The sequence below is a fragment of the Molothrus aeneus genome, chromosome 20 (assembly GCF_037042795.1).
Source record: "Molothrus aeneus isolate 106 chromosome 20, BPBGC_Maene_1.0, whole genome shotgun sequence".
NCBI lineage: Eukaryota > Metazoa > Chordata > Aves > Passeriformes > Icteridae > Molothrus > Molothrus aeneus.
The window spans coordinates 6,396,593-6,411,891 of record NC_089665.1 but is presented as its reverse complement, the minus strand read 5'-3'; the positions used below and the strand labels follow the sequence as shown (position 1 = coordinate 6,411,891).

General features: G+C 41.4%; 1 protein-coding gene across 2 annotated transcripts; it reads left to right on the top strand.

Moving 5' to 3' along the window:
- Positions 1-69: 69 nt before the first annotated feature.
- INPP5K (inositol polyphosphate-5-phosphatase K) lies at positions 70-14,375 on the top strand. 2 transcript variants are annotated; one of them, XM_066563597.1, is made up of 13 exons: positions 70-220; positions 2,262-2,369; positions 3,003-3,111; positions 5,558-5,674; positions 5,972-6,144; positions 6,752-6,863; positions 7,372-7,481; positions 8,058-8,084; positions 9,750-9,942; positions 10,165-10,302; positions 10,763-10,846; positions 11,525-11,629; positions 11,916-14,375. In XM_066563597.1, exons 1-13 carry the CDS (start codon positions 186-188, stop codon positions 12,030-12,032), a joined length of 1,428 nt encoding a protein of 475 aa, XP_066419694.1. In that variant the 5' UTR covers positions 70-185; the 3' UTR covers positions 12,033-14,375. The 2 variants fall into 2 exon arrangements, with proteins under 2 accessions (XP_066419694.1, XP_066419695.1); XM_066563598.1 differs by lacking the exon at positions 8,058-8,084.
- The last annotated feature ends 924 nt before the right edge of the window (positions 14,376-15,299 follow it).

Genomic DNA, 15,299 nt, shown 5'->3' with positions numbered 1-15,299 from the left:
TCCCGGCCGCCAGGGGGCGCCGTGGCGCGGCGCGTGCCCGCCCCCGTCACGCGCGCCGATGGGCGCGGAGCGCTGAGGGCGGCGCGGAGGCCGCGGCCGGGCCGGGCCGAGTGAGGGGAGAGCCGGGGGCTCCGTCGGCCCTTTCCCCGTCCTTCGGGCAGCGCTTCCCTGCGAGAACCCCGGGCATGGAGACCGCGGGCCTTCCCAGCAAGGAGTTGAGGTGAGTGGTGGGCGCGGAGGGGCGCGGGGCTGAGGGCGGCTCCGGAAAGTGGCCGCGAGCGGTTACGTAAATGGGCGAGAATTAGCGAAACTTGTGTGTGTGTTTGCTTATTAGCGCAGATTTACACAAACTGGCGGCGTTGCGTATTCATATGAAATAGAGGAGAAAAGCTGATTTTGTGGTGTGGAAGGTCGGTGCTGGAGTGGTTCAGGGAGGCTTATGGGGCATTTCGGGGTGCTCGGGACTTCCCGGAGCTCTGTTAATGTGTTGTGAGGCCACGAACATCTGCACTTCTGTCACGGACCGGCTGTCAAGAACTTGTCACTTTCCCTGAGGAAGAAGAAGCTTGAGTAAACACTGAGCTTCTGTTTTTACGGTGTTTTTACAATGTGTCTTCGCTCTCTGCCGGTGTCCTGTCTGGGCTGGATCCCTTCCCTACAGAAACCTGCTTTGATGGGATTTGGGTAACAGCCTGCGACGGGAAAATTTAAACAGCCAAACTAACAAGCTGACAAGAGCTCAAATATCTTAAAAATCCTTTGAAGGCTTTATTATGAGCACTGTGACCCTGAGAAATTTTCCGCTATTGAGTCATTTGAGGATTAGCAGCGGTGATGCTAAATAATGACTTTAGTAGGTTGCTTGTATTTAGGACAGTGTTTGTTTCTACCTCTGAGATCTGTGTTTTTGTCAGTGCTGTGGTCACTGGGCACCTTGAGGAATTGCATTTCTGTCTGTAATGACTGATGGCTTCAACATTATTTCAGTTTTGTTTAATCAGGTAATTGTCTTTCAAAATTAGTAACTGGAGAGCGTTCCCAAGTGCCATCTCCGGTGGCAAAATTAGATCTGCAGCCTACCTACATTTTTTTCCCCTAGAAATTTGTTTTGGAGTAGCTTTCCTGTGACTTCAGCATAGCCTTACAAAGATACACTATTAGTGAGGAAAATTATGTATCATTTTAATCTATTGTGCAAGGTTGTTTTCCTACTCTTCTGTATCCATTTCTGTATACGTCACCTTGAGCAGGCAGTTGGTTGTGGGATAGAAACACAGCCTTAATAATGGGTGTATTGATGGGATTCACTAATTATCAGTGTTTATAAGGTCATTAGAGAACTGTAAGATTTATTATTTTTTGAGCCTCTCTGTCATGTAACAAGACTGACAATAAAGTGAATCTGTTTTTAGAAGCTCAGGTACTGAAATAACCATTTTGTAAAGAAACAACAGCGCTGTGATGTGAATGTTGAGAGTCAGTGGCTTTGCTTGGTTCTGCTCAGAACTTTGAATGTTTGGGAGCTGGAGATTACATTTCTCCTCTCCTGCAGACAGGCACATGATGGATTCAAATCAACAATAAATTCTTTTAAACCCTGAGCTCGTCGAATTAACCACGTTAAATCTATTATGAAAAAAACCAATTCACTGTGTGAATTGCAGCTTTTGTAACAGCCCAGCCAGCGCGCTGAGAACGCCACAGGTTTTTTTTCCCAGCATTGCTGCACCTCCATTTGTCCTTTCGAACGCTGAATTCCACAAGATCTGGAAAACCCTTATCAATCTCTGAACTTTAATGGGCCAGTCCTTCAGGGCATAGCTTTACCTGGGAGCGGATGGCGTCGCTGAGCGGCGAGGATGCGGCTCTGGGGCTCTCCCTGGCCGAGGCGGAGCGGAGCCGGAGCCGCTCCGGCAGCCTGAGCAGCACCGGCTCCAGCGGGCGCCTGCAGCTCCGGCACAGGGTGGCCCAGCTGATGGCCTGCGTGGAGGACATCAGCTCCGATGACGAGATCCACGAGGAAGTGTCTCGCACTCTGGATGAAGCTTTCCTCATCTGGGGCAAAAAGATGAAGGATAAGGGCCAAGAATTCAGGTTTTGCTGCCTCCAGTTGGTTGTTTTGGTAGCGGTGTCGGGGCTGGCTGATAGAACTTCTGTCACTTTTCATCAGCCTGGGGAGGAAATTAGAATGTTCTTAGAGTGGTTGCCCGTCCACATTTCAATTTTAGCATTGGTTTTGTGTGGTTTCTGTTTGTTTTTAGATTACATTTAGTTACCTGGAACGTGGGCACAGCTTCTCCCCCTCCTGATGTCACAAGTTTGCTTCAGCTCAACTCTCTGGGCCCCACCACGGACATGTACGTTATAGGGTGAGTGACATTCAAGAACTCGCTTTGTGAGTTTATTGCAAAACTGCTGGGTCTCAGCGTGGTCTGTTTTGGTCTGTGTGATGTGAATCACTGCCTGGGAGATGGTTTAACACTACTGCTACCAGAGGGTGAGGACTAACTTAGTCTAACTAGCAGGGGACTAACTTAGAGCAGAGATATTTATAGCAGTTAGCTGCTGCTGTGTGGTGACAGAATGCAGAATATCTATTTTCTAAACATGCAGAAAGTTGGGAGTGCTGTTGTTTTGTTAGCTTGTTCATTTTGATATGAAAGTTATTGGAAATTCAGCGTGTTTTAAGGGAATTAGTGCAAGCTTGTTAGGCACAATCTGCCACTGTGTTTTCCAAACTATATTGAAATTCTGAAGTCCTGACAATCAGGTTTTTATAACACATCTTGAGTCTGGCATTGTCTTAAACTCTATCTTCAGGTGTATAGAACCTCCTTTAATTTCATTTTACTCAGTGTCAGATGTGTTAGATCTGTGTGTGGGTTAAACTGCTTGAATGAGAAGCTGAACAACAAGAAATTTCTGGGGTCTGTGTTCTGCAAAATTCCTATGAATTCTGTCCAAACCAACTGGTGCAATGTGAGTAATTGTGATGTATTCAGCTTACAGGAGGTGAATTCAAAAATCACAAATTTTCTGTCTGACTTGGCATTTGATGATCCATGGAGCATTTTTTTCATGACTGTCTTGTCTCCCTTGGGATATATCAAGGTAATTATTTACACCACTCTTACATGTCACAGCACTGAAGTAAAAGTCTTAATTTTTTTTCCCTCAGATTATCCATAAAAGAGAAGTTGATGGTGTTTTTGCAGGTGTCTGTCACTTCCATAGGCACACATATGTTAGAGGTGATTCTTCATCACACCTGTGTTTTCCTGTTTTTCATGTATGTGTACTCATACTGAACAGCAGATTTCTTGTGGCCACAATATCTTTATCTCTCTCTTGTTTGTAGAAAAGTTTTTTGCTCTGTGCAATATTGGGGAACTGTATTATGATGCTTCTAATGTAGTCTTGCACTATAAATATCCCAAGCAATGGCAGTGATTTTCATTAAGATTGATAAGGCTCCTTTATCTTGATTTTTTTTCTCTTTTTCCAATTTATTTGCAGGTGAAAGTAAATTGCATATGTGTAAAACAGGATTTTAATGGGTGTGTATATTTATATTTACATGAGGACTTGGTTTTTTGGTTGAAGACCTATAACATTATATGGAAATTTAAATGCTAAGATTTTGGGGTAATATCAGGGACATAAGAGCAGCTAAAGTACTGGGTATTTTAATAATGCCAACAATAAATGTAGGAAGATATCCTGGATTTCTCTAGTTAAGAGAAATTAAAAGCCTTTTGTAGTGATTTTCTAAACCAAGCACTATTTCTGGCTGATTTTGCTGAGGTGATTGCATTATCTGCATGCTAATCAGACTCAGTAGTTGTGCTGTTCTTTTAATTGTAATTAAACAAAACAAAGGACCCATTGGGAATTACGAAAAGGAAAAAACCCACATTGTTCACTCTGGCCTAAGTCATTGCTGATAAAAATTCAAAATCTGGCCGTGGGCTGACATTCAGGCCCTGTATCCACACAGTTAAAAGAATTCCTGCTGGTATGCCTGGCTGATTTTGAATTCTAATTTATTACAGAGGCAGTTTGGAGCACACTAATGAATGGATGCTGCCACCTAATGGCTTTTAGCAGGACCCGATAGCTCCAGTAATAAGGGGGAGCTGTCAGGCCGGGTCAAAATCAAACCAGGCAGCAAGGAAAGGTCAGCCCAGGACTTAGCCAGGAATTGGCTGAGCAGGAGAGGAGCACTTGGCCCTTGGCTGACCTGTGCTGAGGTTGGGTGTGGAGGCAGAGGTGTCACCCTTGGGACGTTCTGTCCCCTCAGTAGCAGGGTCTGTTTTCAGAGTGTTCAGTTGGTCACAGTCCATTCTCCACCACGACCCTGCTCCCTCTGTGCAAGGGCTGTGCTTGATTTGGCTCTGAGGGCTGCTGGGACTGGTGCTGCTGCCAGCAGGGGAGGGCTTCAGATGTTGTGTTCACATCCTGTGGATCTTGAGAAACCTCTGGGGACTCGGCAGAGTGAAATAAAGCAAATAAATAATAAAGGGACTGGAAGATCTTGGTGCCTCATGAATGTAATTATGGAAAGGAAAATGCTGACTACTAAAATATTTATGCATCATTAGTAATTGCAGTCCATTGTTTCAGTATTCTGTGGGGTGTTTTGTTGGGTTCAAGGACAATGAAAACGTTAAAATATATTCTGAAATAATTTAATTGTGTAGATAGGGAGACAAAGGAGGAATTCTGTTTTAAATTTTGGGCTTCTCCAGCAGTTGTATACTCAGATTTATTCTAATGTAGTCTTTTTCTAAATTAATCCAGCATAAAATTGAACTACAGTTAATGTATTTCAATGCCTGTATTTTAAATTGAATCATGATCATTAAAACACAATGAATTTTGTGGCTCATGCCAGGATCATTGTAAAGTCCATAAATGTTCAATGAAGGACATCTTTATTAGGCAGTTTCCACACACACAAACCCACAAAAACCCCGTGTCTTATGTGCTCTCTAAGTGTTTGGTAAATCAGATTTTACAGGCACTGCAAGGCAGGAGTTTCTGCTGTTTGCAGCTCATTGTTTTTGCAGATGCCTGGAATTGACTGCTGTGCTGTGGAAGGCATTTAGAATATTTAATGATCTGCTCAAGGGTGCTTCAGTTTGAAAAAGCTGCTGCTGTTGGAGCACTTGTAGGTGTGAGTTATAAAGCTTTTAGTGAAAAGTGAAGGATTTGGTCCTTCAGGAACAGGATTCTTACAGGCAGAAACAAGGGGCTGGTGAGGCAGAGGAAAAGTCTTTAAAGAGATTTGGGCAGGTGCATATTTTGAGGTCGACTTCAGATTGAAATATAACGTTGGAACTGTGTTAATTAGCTGAGGAGTTGATCAGATTTGTTTATAAGGAATATATTTTTCACAGCACTGAAATGAGTCAGCATTTACTGTGTCACAGTGTTGAGGCCAGGCTTGGTGAGGGAATTGCATGACTTCTGCTGTGGCCTTCTTCACCTCAAAGCTCCTGTGAAGTAAAGCCAAGGAACCCCTGGAAATGACAATTCCTTGTTTTCTGTCTCCCAGCTCTCCTCAGTTCGCATGCAGGGGCTGCTGCTCCTGATCTTTGTGAAGCACGCGCACCTTCCCTTCATCCGGGACATCCACACCCACTACACCCGCACGGGCCTCTTCGGCTACTGGGTAAGGACTGCCCCTGGTCACTGCTGCTGCTGCCCTGTGCCTCTGCATGGCTCCCTGCTGGCACAGAGAGGATGTGGCTTCATGAAAAATTAATAACCTGACAAGCAAACTCATTTGTTTGAACCTCATGTGCAGCGCGGAGTGGAATTTCAGATTTCAGTTTATTTGCTGATACGCAACAAGTTATGCAGAAAGAGGTTGTACTGATTTAAATCTTAATTGCAAGAATCGAAAGGTTGCAGGTGGTGTTAGTTCCATTTGAAAGTTTCAGGGAATGTCGTTCGTCTCCCGTGGCAGGGGAACAAAGGAGGAGTCAGTGTCCGCATGTCCCTCTTTGGGCACACGATCTGCTTCATGAACTGCCACCTGCCGGCTCACATGGAGAACACCGAGCAGCGACTGGATGACTTTGAGAAAATTCTGGAGATGCAGTTTGAAGGAGAGGATATTCCAAGTCCCTTGGATCATGAGTGAGTTGTTCGCTCAGTTCTGTGTTGGTTTTATCTATTATCTATTTATCTCTTCTTGCACTGAAGAGTTTTGTGTTTGGATTTTTCATCCATCATTTTATTTTAAATGTCCCTTCAGCTTTGACCCTGAACTCTGGGAGGAAAAGATAACCTGAAAGACAGATGTCTGTTTTACAAGACTGTTCTTTTCCAGTCTCTAATTACATTCATTTGTTAGCATACAGACTGTACATGCCATGCAGGAAAGCTTTAGAAGCTAAAGCCTGTTTATACCAAAAATCCTTTGGGTTGCTGTTAAATGTTCAGAGATGTAAGACACAGGAGAAGTTAATATTCAGGCAGTAATAAGCAAGCAGCAAGAATGCAAAGGACTTAATTTACTGTTTCAATTACTTCAATTTTTTTTGTTTAGCAGCAGGTTGTCCCTTTGTAAGCTTATCTATAGCTACTTAATGTTTGTGTTAAAGCTGTTTGCTTTAAGTAATAAAAGTGATTAGAGCACCTAATTAGTGTAATGGTAATGGTTAACATTCTGTCAGATTCTTCCCTTGAATTAATAGATTCATATAAATCTTCCTTGTTTGATGCATCTTGGTTTGGTTTTAAGGCTTCTCTTCTGGTTTGGAGACCTAAACTTCCGGATAGCAGATTATGGGATACACTTTGTCAGAGAATCAATCAATAACAAGCGTTTCAGTCTGCTCTGGGAAAAGGACCAGGTGGGTTGGCTCAGTCTCTTTGGGGGTTTGGTTTGGTTTTAATGCACACAAACACAACGTGGTAGTTAAATTACACCTTGAGCTTCTGATTTCTGTTCAAGAGCACAAACTCAGAGCAATCAAGAGGTGGAACATGAGGTGGTCATAATCCCCAGTTAATTGCAAACTTTTTCTGCTTTTGTGCAGTTTCTTACTCATTTACAATGCTCATGTTTGACTGAAGATTTCTTTAAACTTCATGTCTTGTCAGTTGTTCCTCACCTTTATCTCTCCTCACAGTAATTCTTTTAAAGACAACCTTATTCTGGATGTTTTGGGTAGAATTGCCTCTAAACTTTTAGATGGATTGTGTCAAGAGTTCTGGCTATAACAAAGAGGCCCTTCTGAATTTACCTTTCCAATGTTTTACTGACTGCAACGATGAATTCTTGGAAGATGCTTTCCCAATCATCCTTTAAGCTCTGATTTTTTAAACAGAATCTTTAAAAGTTACTTTTTATTTCTGCAGTTAAATATGGCAAAAAAGAAAGAAGAATTTCTGAAGGAATTCAAAGAGGGTCCTCTGCAGTTTAAGCCCACCTACAAGTTTGACCTTGACTCGGAGGTCTATGACACAAGGTAAAAGATAAAATGAGTTTAGATGTGGAATATGGGAGTGAATCTGGTTCTTGGTTAAATATCACTTTAGTAATCAGCAAACCTGAATTTCCTGTATGCACTGGGGCTGTTGAGGTGTTCTGTTAGGCTTGCATTGATCAAATCTGAATAAATGAATATTTTTGGCTGAAGAAGCTGGGGTCTGCTGATTGTATGAGGGAAGTAATGAAACAACCCAGCTGCCTTTTGGGAAAGACCAGATTAACAAAATGAATGAGCACTTGTTTAAGCTGCTTCTGTTTTGTTCTTTCCTACTAAAAGTGCTCATTGGTTGTCAAAAATGAGCAAAAGAATAATTGTCTGTCATTTTTGCTTCCCTTCTCTGTTTAAGCATTTCATTTGATATGCTGGTATTTGAAAATTCATGTATATTTGTCTTTGTTGATTACTTTAAGTTGAAGATGGAGTATCTTAAATTTCCAAAGTTTTTCTGTGATATTAAAGTCTCTGTTTGTGAAGTGTTAGTCTTATGTTTCCACAGAAGGATAAGTTCCTGTCCAAACAGGGTTTTGTACTGATCTTTTTCTTTACTTCCAGAGAACAGAAGTCCCTATTTTGGTTTAAGTAAGAAGAGAACTTTCTGAATTTTGTAGTGATTTTTTTAATATTTCAGAATCAAAACAAGGCTCCATCTGAGCTTTTGCTTTGATTTTTGTGAAATATTTGAAAATCAGATGACAGCTGATTTTCTTTAGGAATTTTCTTAACCTGTCTGAAAGCTGCAGTGTTATCTACTCTGCTGTTGCACTTAATATTGGAAGTTTATTTATGTGGACCCAAAGATATTTTGCTTCCTAATTTAATATAACGAGATGTAATGGGACCAGCAGTAAATCCACCTTAAAAAATACTTAAAATAATCCAAACCTGGACATTTTACAAATTATTCATAGCCTGGTTGTGTGTATTGGCTGATTAGAGAACAAAAAGTGTGGTTACACATTCTGTGTGCATGCATCCTGCTGCTGTTCAAGCTACCAGGGAGACTTTGCTCAGGTGGGGTGACCAGCAAGACCTCAAGGCAAACACCCTGCAGAAGCTGCTTTTACTGAAGCCCAGAGAATTCTATCTTTGATACCCCTTCAATGTGAATTCTGAGGGTTTGTTTCCCATCTAATATTCCATTTTCTCTGAAGCAGGGAGTGTTTTACCATAAGCTGTTCTTTTGGTATTTCCTGCACAGCAGAGCAGACATCTGGCACCTCCTAAAGATTTCTGTCCATTTGTAGAATTACTGCAGTAAGTGGGATAGGGGCCCTTGGTCATTTCAAATCTTTCTACTTTAATAAAGGTAGGAAGGGGTAAAACAAAATTACGTTGAATATTGAACTAAATGGCCTTGGTTTTGATATTTAAACTGACAGTTTTCCTTACACATCCTGCTTTTAACTTTCATAACCCAATCCAGTCCATTCTAATTCCCCTTCCATTGGGTATGATCTTTTCTCCATTTCAATTTGAAGTGATCCACCCATCCAGAGAGTTGCTGTTAAGCCTTCCTCCCACTACAGAGACAACCACAGAGGGCTCATGTCTTCTGGTGTCATTGATATGGTTTAAAAGGAAACTCTGCATTGTGATAACAGTTTGATGCATAGTGCAGTTGCAGGCACAACTTCCTTGATTATGGAATTTTGAAAGCCTGTTGTTAGGAGACAGCATTAGCTTGCAAACCTGAAATGCAGGCTGGTACAATTTAGAGGAATTCTAAATAAAGCATTGCTGTGGCACCTGTGGTTACCATAAGCTACCCAAGTTTTTGTCCTGTCTTTGTTGTTAAAAGAAACTTGCTCTCAAATATTTTGAATAATTTCAAACATCATTCAGACTCTTCCTACACATTCCTTATGTTTACACCCTCATTTTTCAGAATATCTGTATGGAGCCTGGGGCAGCTGTTGTATTATCTCTAAATCCATGCATGTTTTTACAGGGTTTTAGGAGAAAGTATCATTTCCTGTATGAAGCCAACTAACCCACTGAAATGTCCTTCTCCCCTTCATTTTACTCCTCTTTCAGAAAGCCTTGATCTGTGCTAAATGGAGCTCAAATTAAGGAAAGATTGCTTGTAAAACACTTTAATCAGAGCTGTAAAATGAAGCTTGGATATGATTGCCTCCTTTTATTAATATGTATCTCCCAGTCTCTGAGTAGATTTTGCACAGCATTCTTAGCTTTTTGGCAACTTGTTTCTCTGCTCATTTCACTTTTTACCTTCCATTTTTGCAGTGAGAAGAAAAGAAAGCCAGCATGGACAGATAGAATACTATGGAAAGTGAAAAATCTCAGCGAGGTTGCATCAAAAGAAGGCGAATTCCCTGAAGAAGAGAACCAAATTTCTGTTACTCTGAACAACTATGTCAGTCACATGAGCTATGGCATCAGTGATCACAAACCTGTCACAGGAACTTTCAAACTTGAGGTGCTTCCCAGTTATGTTGTTAAGAAAAAGTTTGTTTTACTCAGTGTTGCCTTACAGCAGCTGATTTCCTCCGCCACAATCTCTGTTTCATTCTGACCATAGTGAAGGCAGCAAATTGCTGTCAAGTTATTTCCAGTCAGTTAAAGAATCCAATTGTGGCAGAGAAGAATAACTGAAAGAATGCCAGGCTTGCCTGAGTTGAAACTCTGTTTTTTGGTGTAGATGAAGCCTCTTGTCTCAGATCCCCTGGTTGTGCTGAGTCCTGAGGGTGAGTGGAGTGCAGAGCACGATGTTCTCATCCGCTACTCCGCAGCACCTGAGCTCCCCAGCAGTGCCTGGGACTGGATTGGGCTCTTCCAGGTAATGTTACCTCAGCAAAGGTGGGGAATGGGCCTGCAGGAGGTCCTGGGGAGTTTCAGAGCACTGATTCTTGCTGGTGCAGAACTCTGTGAAATAGCTGTGTGCTTGATTGCTGTTAGCTTCTGTGTGCTGACAGTTTAGCTCTACAGCATGAGAGTTCTTCCACACCCTCTAAATTCTCTGCTAAGATAATCTGGTTGTTTACTGAAGTAAAATGTTTTAGAAGCTGTGGAAAGGAGTTGATGCAAGAAAAATAAAAGTCAGTGGAAGAGTGAGAGAACAGAGTAGTCCCACCCTCCCAGAAACAGAAGATGTGTGCATGCCCCCAAAATATTTTGATCCTTAGAGTGTGTTAATTACTTCAGTGAAACAGTAAACATGGCTCACAACTTTGTTTTTCATGTAGCATGGCTTTTGTTTCCATCATCAGGAAGCTGATAGTTTGTATCTTTCTCTGCAGGTGACTTTCAGGCATGTGAAGGATTATGTTACTTATGCTTGGGTGGAGGATGATGAAATTTCTTCCAGCAGAGACAGCAAAGAAGTCAGTTGTATTTCTTTTTAATGTGGTTTTCCATAGAGTAGCATTGGAGGTCTGTTCCATATCCCCTTCCCCTCAGGAGTTCTGTATCCTCTTCCCAGTTAAAGCTAATTGGGAACAATATTGTTAAGATCCCTCTCCCTAATTCTTCCTATTGAATGTTTTGGTCCCTCTTTAAAAACTGCTGTCTGCTACAAAGCCTTCTAGTTGTGATTATCTAAAGTGATTTAAACAAAACAAAACAAAAAAGCCCTTATTTTGATGCAAATGATAAATATTCAGAGATACTTATCTGAAGAAATAGAAGTTGAAGTTGGGAACGGTGGCTCCTTGGGACAGGAGCAAACCAAGCTTGTGGATTGCTCTGCTGCTGCCACCAGGAGGCAGCTCCACTCCCTCTGCTGCTCTCTGGCTTTGGCCCTTCCCCTCCAGCCGCCCTGGGTCCCTTCTCCCTTGTCACTGAACCAAGCCTGCCTGCTGACATGGTGAAGGATATTCCTTCTCCTCCCTGATTTAATTTTCAGATGGTTTCCTGAGTTATTTCTGTCCCCATCCGTTTTAGCTTACGTTTTAAAATGTGCTTATAAATAGCAAACACTGATTTTGATGGTGCCCTGAAGGGGTTTTTGTAAACTTCTTTTGCTGTGGAAATTGCTCATTGCCTGTTCTTATTCTTGCCAGGTTTACATGAGTGCTTCAGAAATACCCAAGATGGGAGGAGAATATTTGCTTTGTTATTTTAGCAATAACTTGCAGTCAATAGTTGGCATCAGTGAACCTTTTCAGGTAATACATTAGGAGGAAGCATTGATTAATGTTGATGGGATTTTTTTTTTTTTTTATTATTACTTAATTTGTTTTCATATGCATCTGAACATAACTGTGTTAATCCTTGGGAAAGTGGCAGAAGAAGGAATTTTTAAAAGGATATGTCCTGGCTAAAAAGAATTTGCTGATGTGCTGAAAGACTCTGAGTAACTGTTACAGCATCTTTATATAATGGGATGGATAATACAGAGCAACACAGTGCTTTTGAATTGTTAATTTGGTTTTTATCCTGTTTTTCTCTTAGATTCAGCCTAGCCAAACACCAGTAGAAGAGGATGTGCCAGAGGAAGAGAGCAGTTGGCTGCAGAAACCTGACAATCCAAAATCAGATGGTGATTCTGAAAATAGAAAGGGCATTTAATGCTCCTGGTTCAGCTGTCAGATGATTCTTTATGTCTTAGTGATTGTAAGCTTTTGCTCTTAGAAGATGGAGTAAGACAGGTAGGAATGTTGAGACACTTTGGAAGCTCGTAGAAGATAATTTATTGTGGAAATGGTTATTTTTATTCTGGGGAGAGTAACTCTCTTGCACTGGATGAGAACTGTAAAATAGCACTTAAGGAATGCTGTATGTTTTAAGGTGATAGACATTTCTGATGCAATGATTTAACCTAAGGAGGATGCAATGTTTAATAGGTTTTTTAGGCTTGTTCCTTTTTTTGTAGAGGATATTTTATTTACGATGCAATATTTACTATGCTGTAACCACTTAATAATTGATTTCCAAATTTGGAGTTTAAATGAAGTTATTTAAAAATTATTTATTAGCTACAGCTAGTTAGCTTGTTTTGAAATTTTCTTTGACTTTCAGATGGAAGCTAATTACCATTTGGGAAACACCAGTGACAACAGGTCACATGAAAAACAAAATCTTTGGAGTGTGTAGTCTCCATTGGTAGATCCTTCTCTCCATGCCTTACTGAAGAACTCTTTGTAGGATTTTCAATTTCTGATTCTTCCAAATTGCAATGCATTTATCAAAATGCACTATTCCTGATTTTTGAAATTCTTATTTTATAAAACAATTAAGCAATTTGCCTATTGCCTTCACTCCCCTCATTACAAAATGTGAAATAAACCCATTTTTATACCAGTCCCTGGCTTGGAGTAAGCCAGGATCCCACAACTTCTGAGGGAAATTGCAGAAGTTGAGAAATGCTTTAGCACAGATGAGCAACCCATGGTTGGTGATTTGGCATAATCTTTGAAAATTGTAAATATCTTCAATTTATAGCAATCAGTCTGCAAACTTTGTGTTTTTCTAGAGGTGCTCAGACCTTTCTGTATCCTGTGCACTTGAGGGTGGAGATGGAATAGAAATTTCCTGTACCTTTGGGAACCTGGAAGGTAGTTAGCTTCTGAAAGGCTCTTGTTTCTGGATGGGGAAATAGAGATCTTTGGAAAGGATGGGAACCATTGCACAGAATGCCAGACTGCAGTGCTGGGACAGAGCTCTTGGAGCGTCCCCTGCTCTGTACCCACAGCTCCCTCCCAGGCTGGGGAGCAGAGTCAGTCACTCCTCACTGCACAGGGGTGGAAAAGAGCAGCTTTGGTTCAGGTGGAAGAGCAAGGGCTGTTGGGATGTTCATGCTGGAATTCTGCTTCACAACTGAGTGGAATCCTTTTTGCTCTTTTTCTCAAAGCCTTATTTTTTTCAGGGTTGTTTTGAGATAGAAAGTTAACAGCTTGTTAGGATATTTGTTTTGTTTTTGTCATTCACTGTATAAAACCTTTTGAGGTCCGGGTGTCTTTGTGTCCTGCTGAAGCTCTGCCATAGGTTTCTGGTTAGGTAGTTGCAGTGGGCTTTGGGAACACTTGGCCTCTGTAGGTTTTAGTTGTATCTCAGCTTGATGCTTGGTGTTGGGAATGCTTGGTGAGTAGTGAGGGCAGGTTCAGAGGATCCTGTGTTCATTGCATGGATTAACACTGCCTTGAGGTTTACAGTTTGTACATTCCTGTTACACTTTGGAACCATATTAGAAACAGTTTGCCCATTTATACTGATCTCCCAAGAATTTGTTTTGCACTGAATGTTCCAGATATGTGACTTCTCTTGGCAATTAGGGCATCAGACAAACCCTGCTTTGAACTGCAGTCCCTTCTGCAGTTCCTGAGCTGTCTCTGGTTTCCCTGGTGTAACTCTCTGACCATTCTCCATGCAAGGAGATTCTGTGGAGAGCCCAAAGAGCAGTGGGCTTGGAATTCCAGCCCACAGCTGGCAATTTACTGTGGACCAAGATCCAGTTTCTTCTAAGCAGGGTGCATCTGCTGGGCAGGAGCAGCTCAGAGGGAGCCATGCAGCCTCTTTGCAGGCCCAGACACTCGAGATCCTTTGTGTTTGTGGGAGCTGAGACCCCTCTGTCACTGGACACAGAAGCTGCATTTTGTAAACTGATCCTTTGAACCACGGCACTTCCCGGAAAATGCCCCCAGCAGCTGGGATTGGAGCTGCTTGTGTGTAAGGAGGATGCTGCACAGAACTCTGCACTTCTTTCTTCAGTATTATGCACACAGAGGCACTTTTGTTTACTACTGTTACCTATGGTAGCTTTTCAAACTATTCCATGACCTGTAATGATGCAATTTCTGATGAAATTTCTCTTTTCTTAAAACACCTTTAATTGGATGTTATAATCACTGGAAATGTTTTTATACTCATGTGTTTTTCTTTTCATGTACCTCTAAAATAAATCCTGGCAGTGAAGTGTTGTGCATGGCCTCTGTTAATTTGAGGAGGAACAGATTGGTTTGGGTGGGAGGATTAATTTGTAGCTTTCCTCCAAGGAGCTTGTGTTGGTCGTGTTTGATGCACAGATACAAAGTATTTTAGAAGGAAATTAGTTACAACTTATGGTAGGGCTTGGGCTGCAAAAGAAGAGCAAGGATAAATGCTGTTTTTCCTTGGAACAAAGCAGATTCATCTTAATTTTTTCCCTATTTCAATGAATCCAGTATTAAATGCTCTTGTGGTTTTGCATTTTCTGTCCTTCTTCCCCACTGAGGTTTTTGACATTTTCCTTGTAAAAATGCCCAGACCACTTGATATTGTTTCTTAATTTTTGAGAGCAGGTTCTTCTAATTTCACTTTCTCACAGTGAATTTTTCATGGTCTGATTTAAGGTGTCTCTTTTGCCTTTATGAAAGATCTGCTAAGTTATGCATCATATTTTAAATTTTCTATATTTTAATATAAATTTGCACTCCATTTCCATCTAAGGATAACTTTTCATAACTCCCTGCTGTTGAAGAATTAATTTTCAAATGGGAACTATATATCCCAAGGAATGTTGTCCAGTCTAGCCTCCTTTAACTCCCATATATTTCTGATTGCTGGCTAAGCTCAGGATGTGCAGTGTATCATTGCACACAGATAGTACAGCTCTGTGTAAACAGGAAATATTTCTAAGATGTCTTTGCGTGTTTTTGAGACCCTAAAAATACGTTCTGATAAAAACCATTGTTTCTACTACCACTGCTTCCTTCTCTGCTCTTGGACACTGAGTGACACTCAGATGAACTTGTCTGAATTAATATACTGCAGTGGAAAGGCCAGTTGGACAAAGCTGGAGTTAGGTTTTCCTTGAGAGAGGAAATGATACCTTTTTTAAGAGCTCTGTGTTGCTAACAG

Excerpts from the sequence above, each read along its gene's own strand:
- INPP5K (XM_066563597.1), top strand. The coding sequence starts at position 186 with ATGGAGACCGCGGGCCTTCCCAGCAAGGAGTTGAG. Across the intron at positions 5,675-5,971 it reads CGGGCCTCTTCGGCTACTGG|GGGAACAAAGGAGGAGTCAG; the intron begins GTAAGGACTGCC and ends CTCCCGTGGCAG. Across the intron at positions 11,630-11,915 it reads GCATCAGTGAACCTTTTCAG|ATTCAGCCTAGCCAAACACC; the intron begins GTAATACATTAG and ends TTTTTCTCTTAG.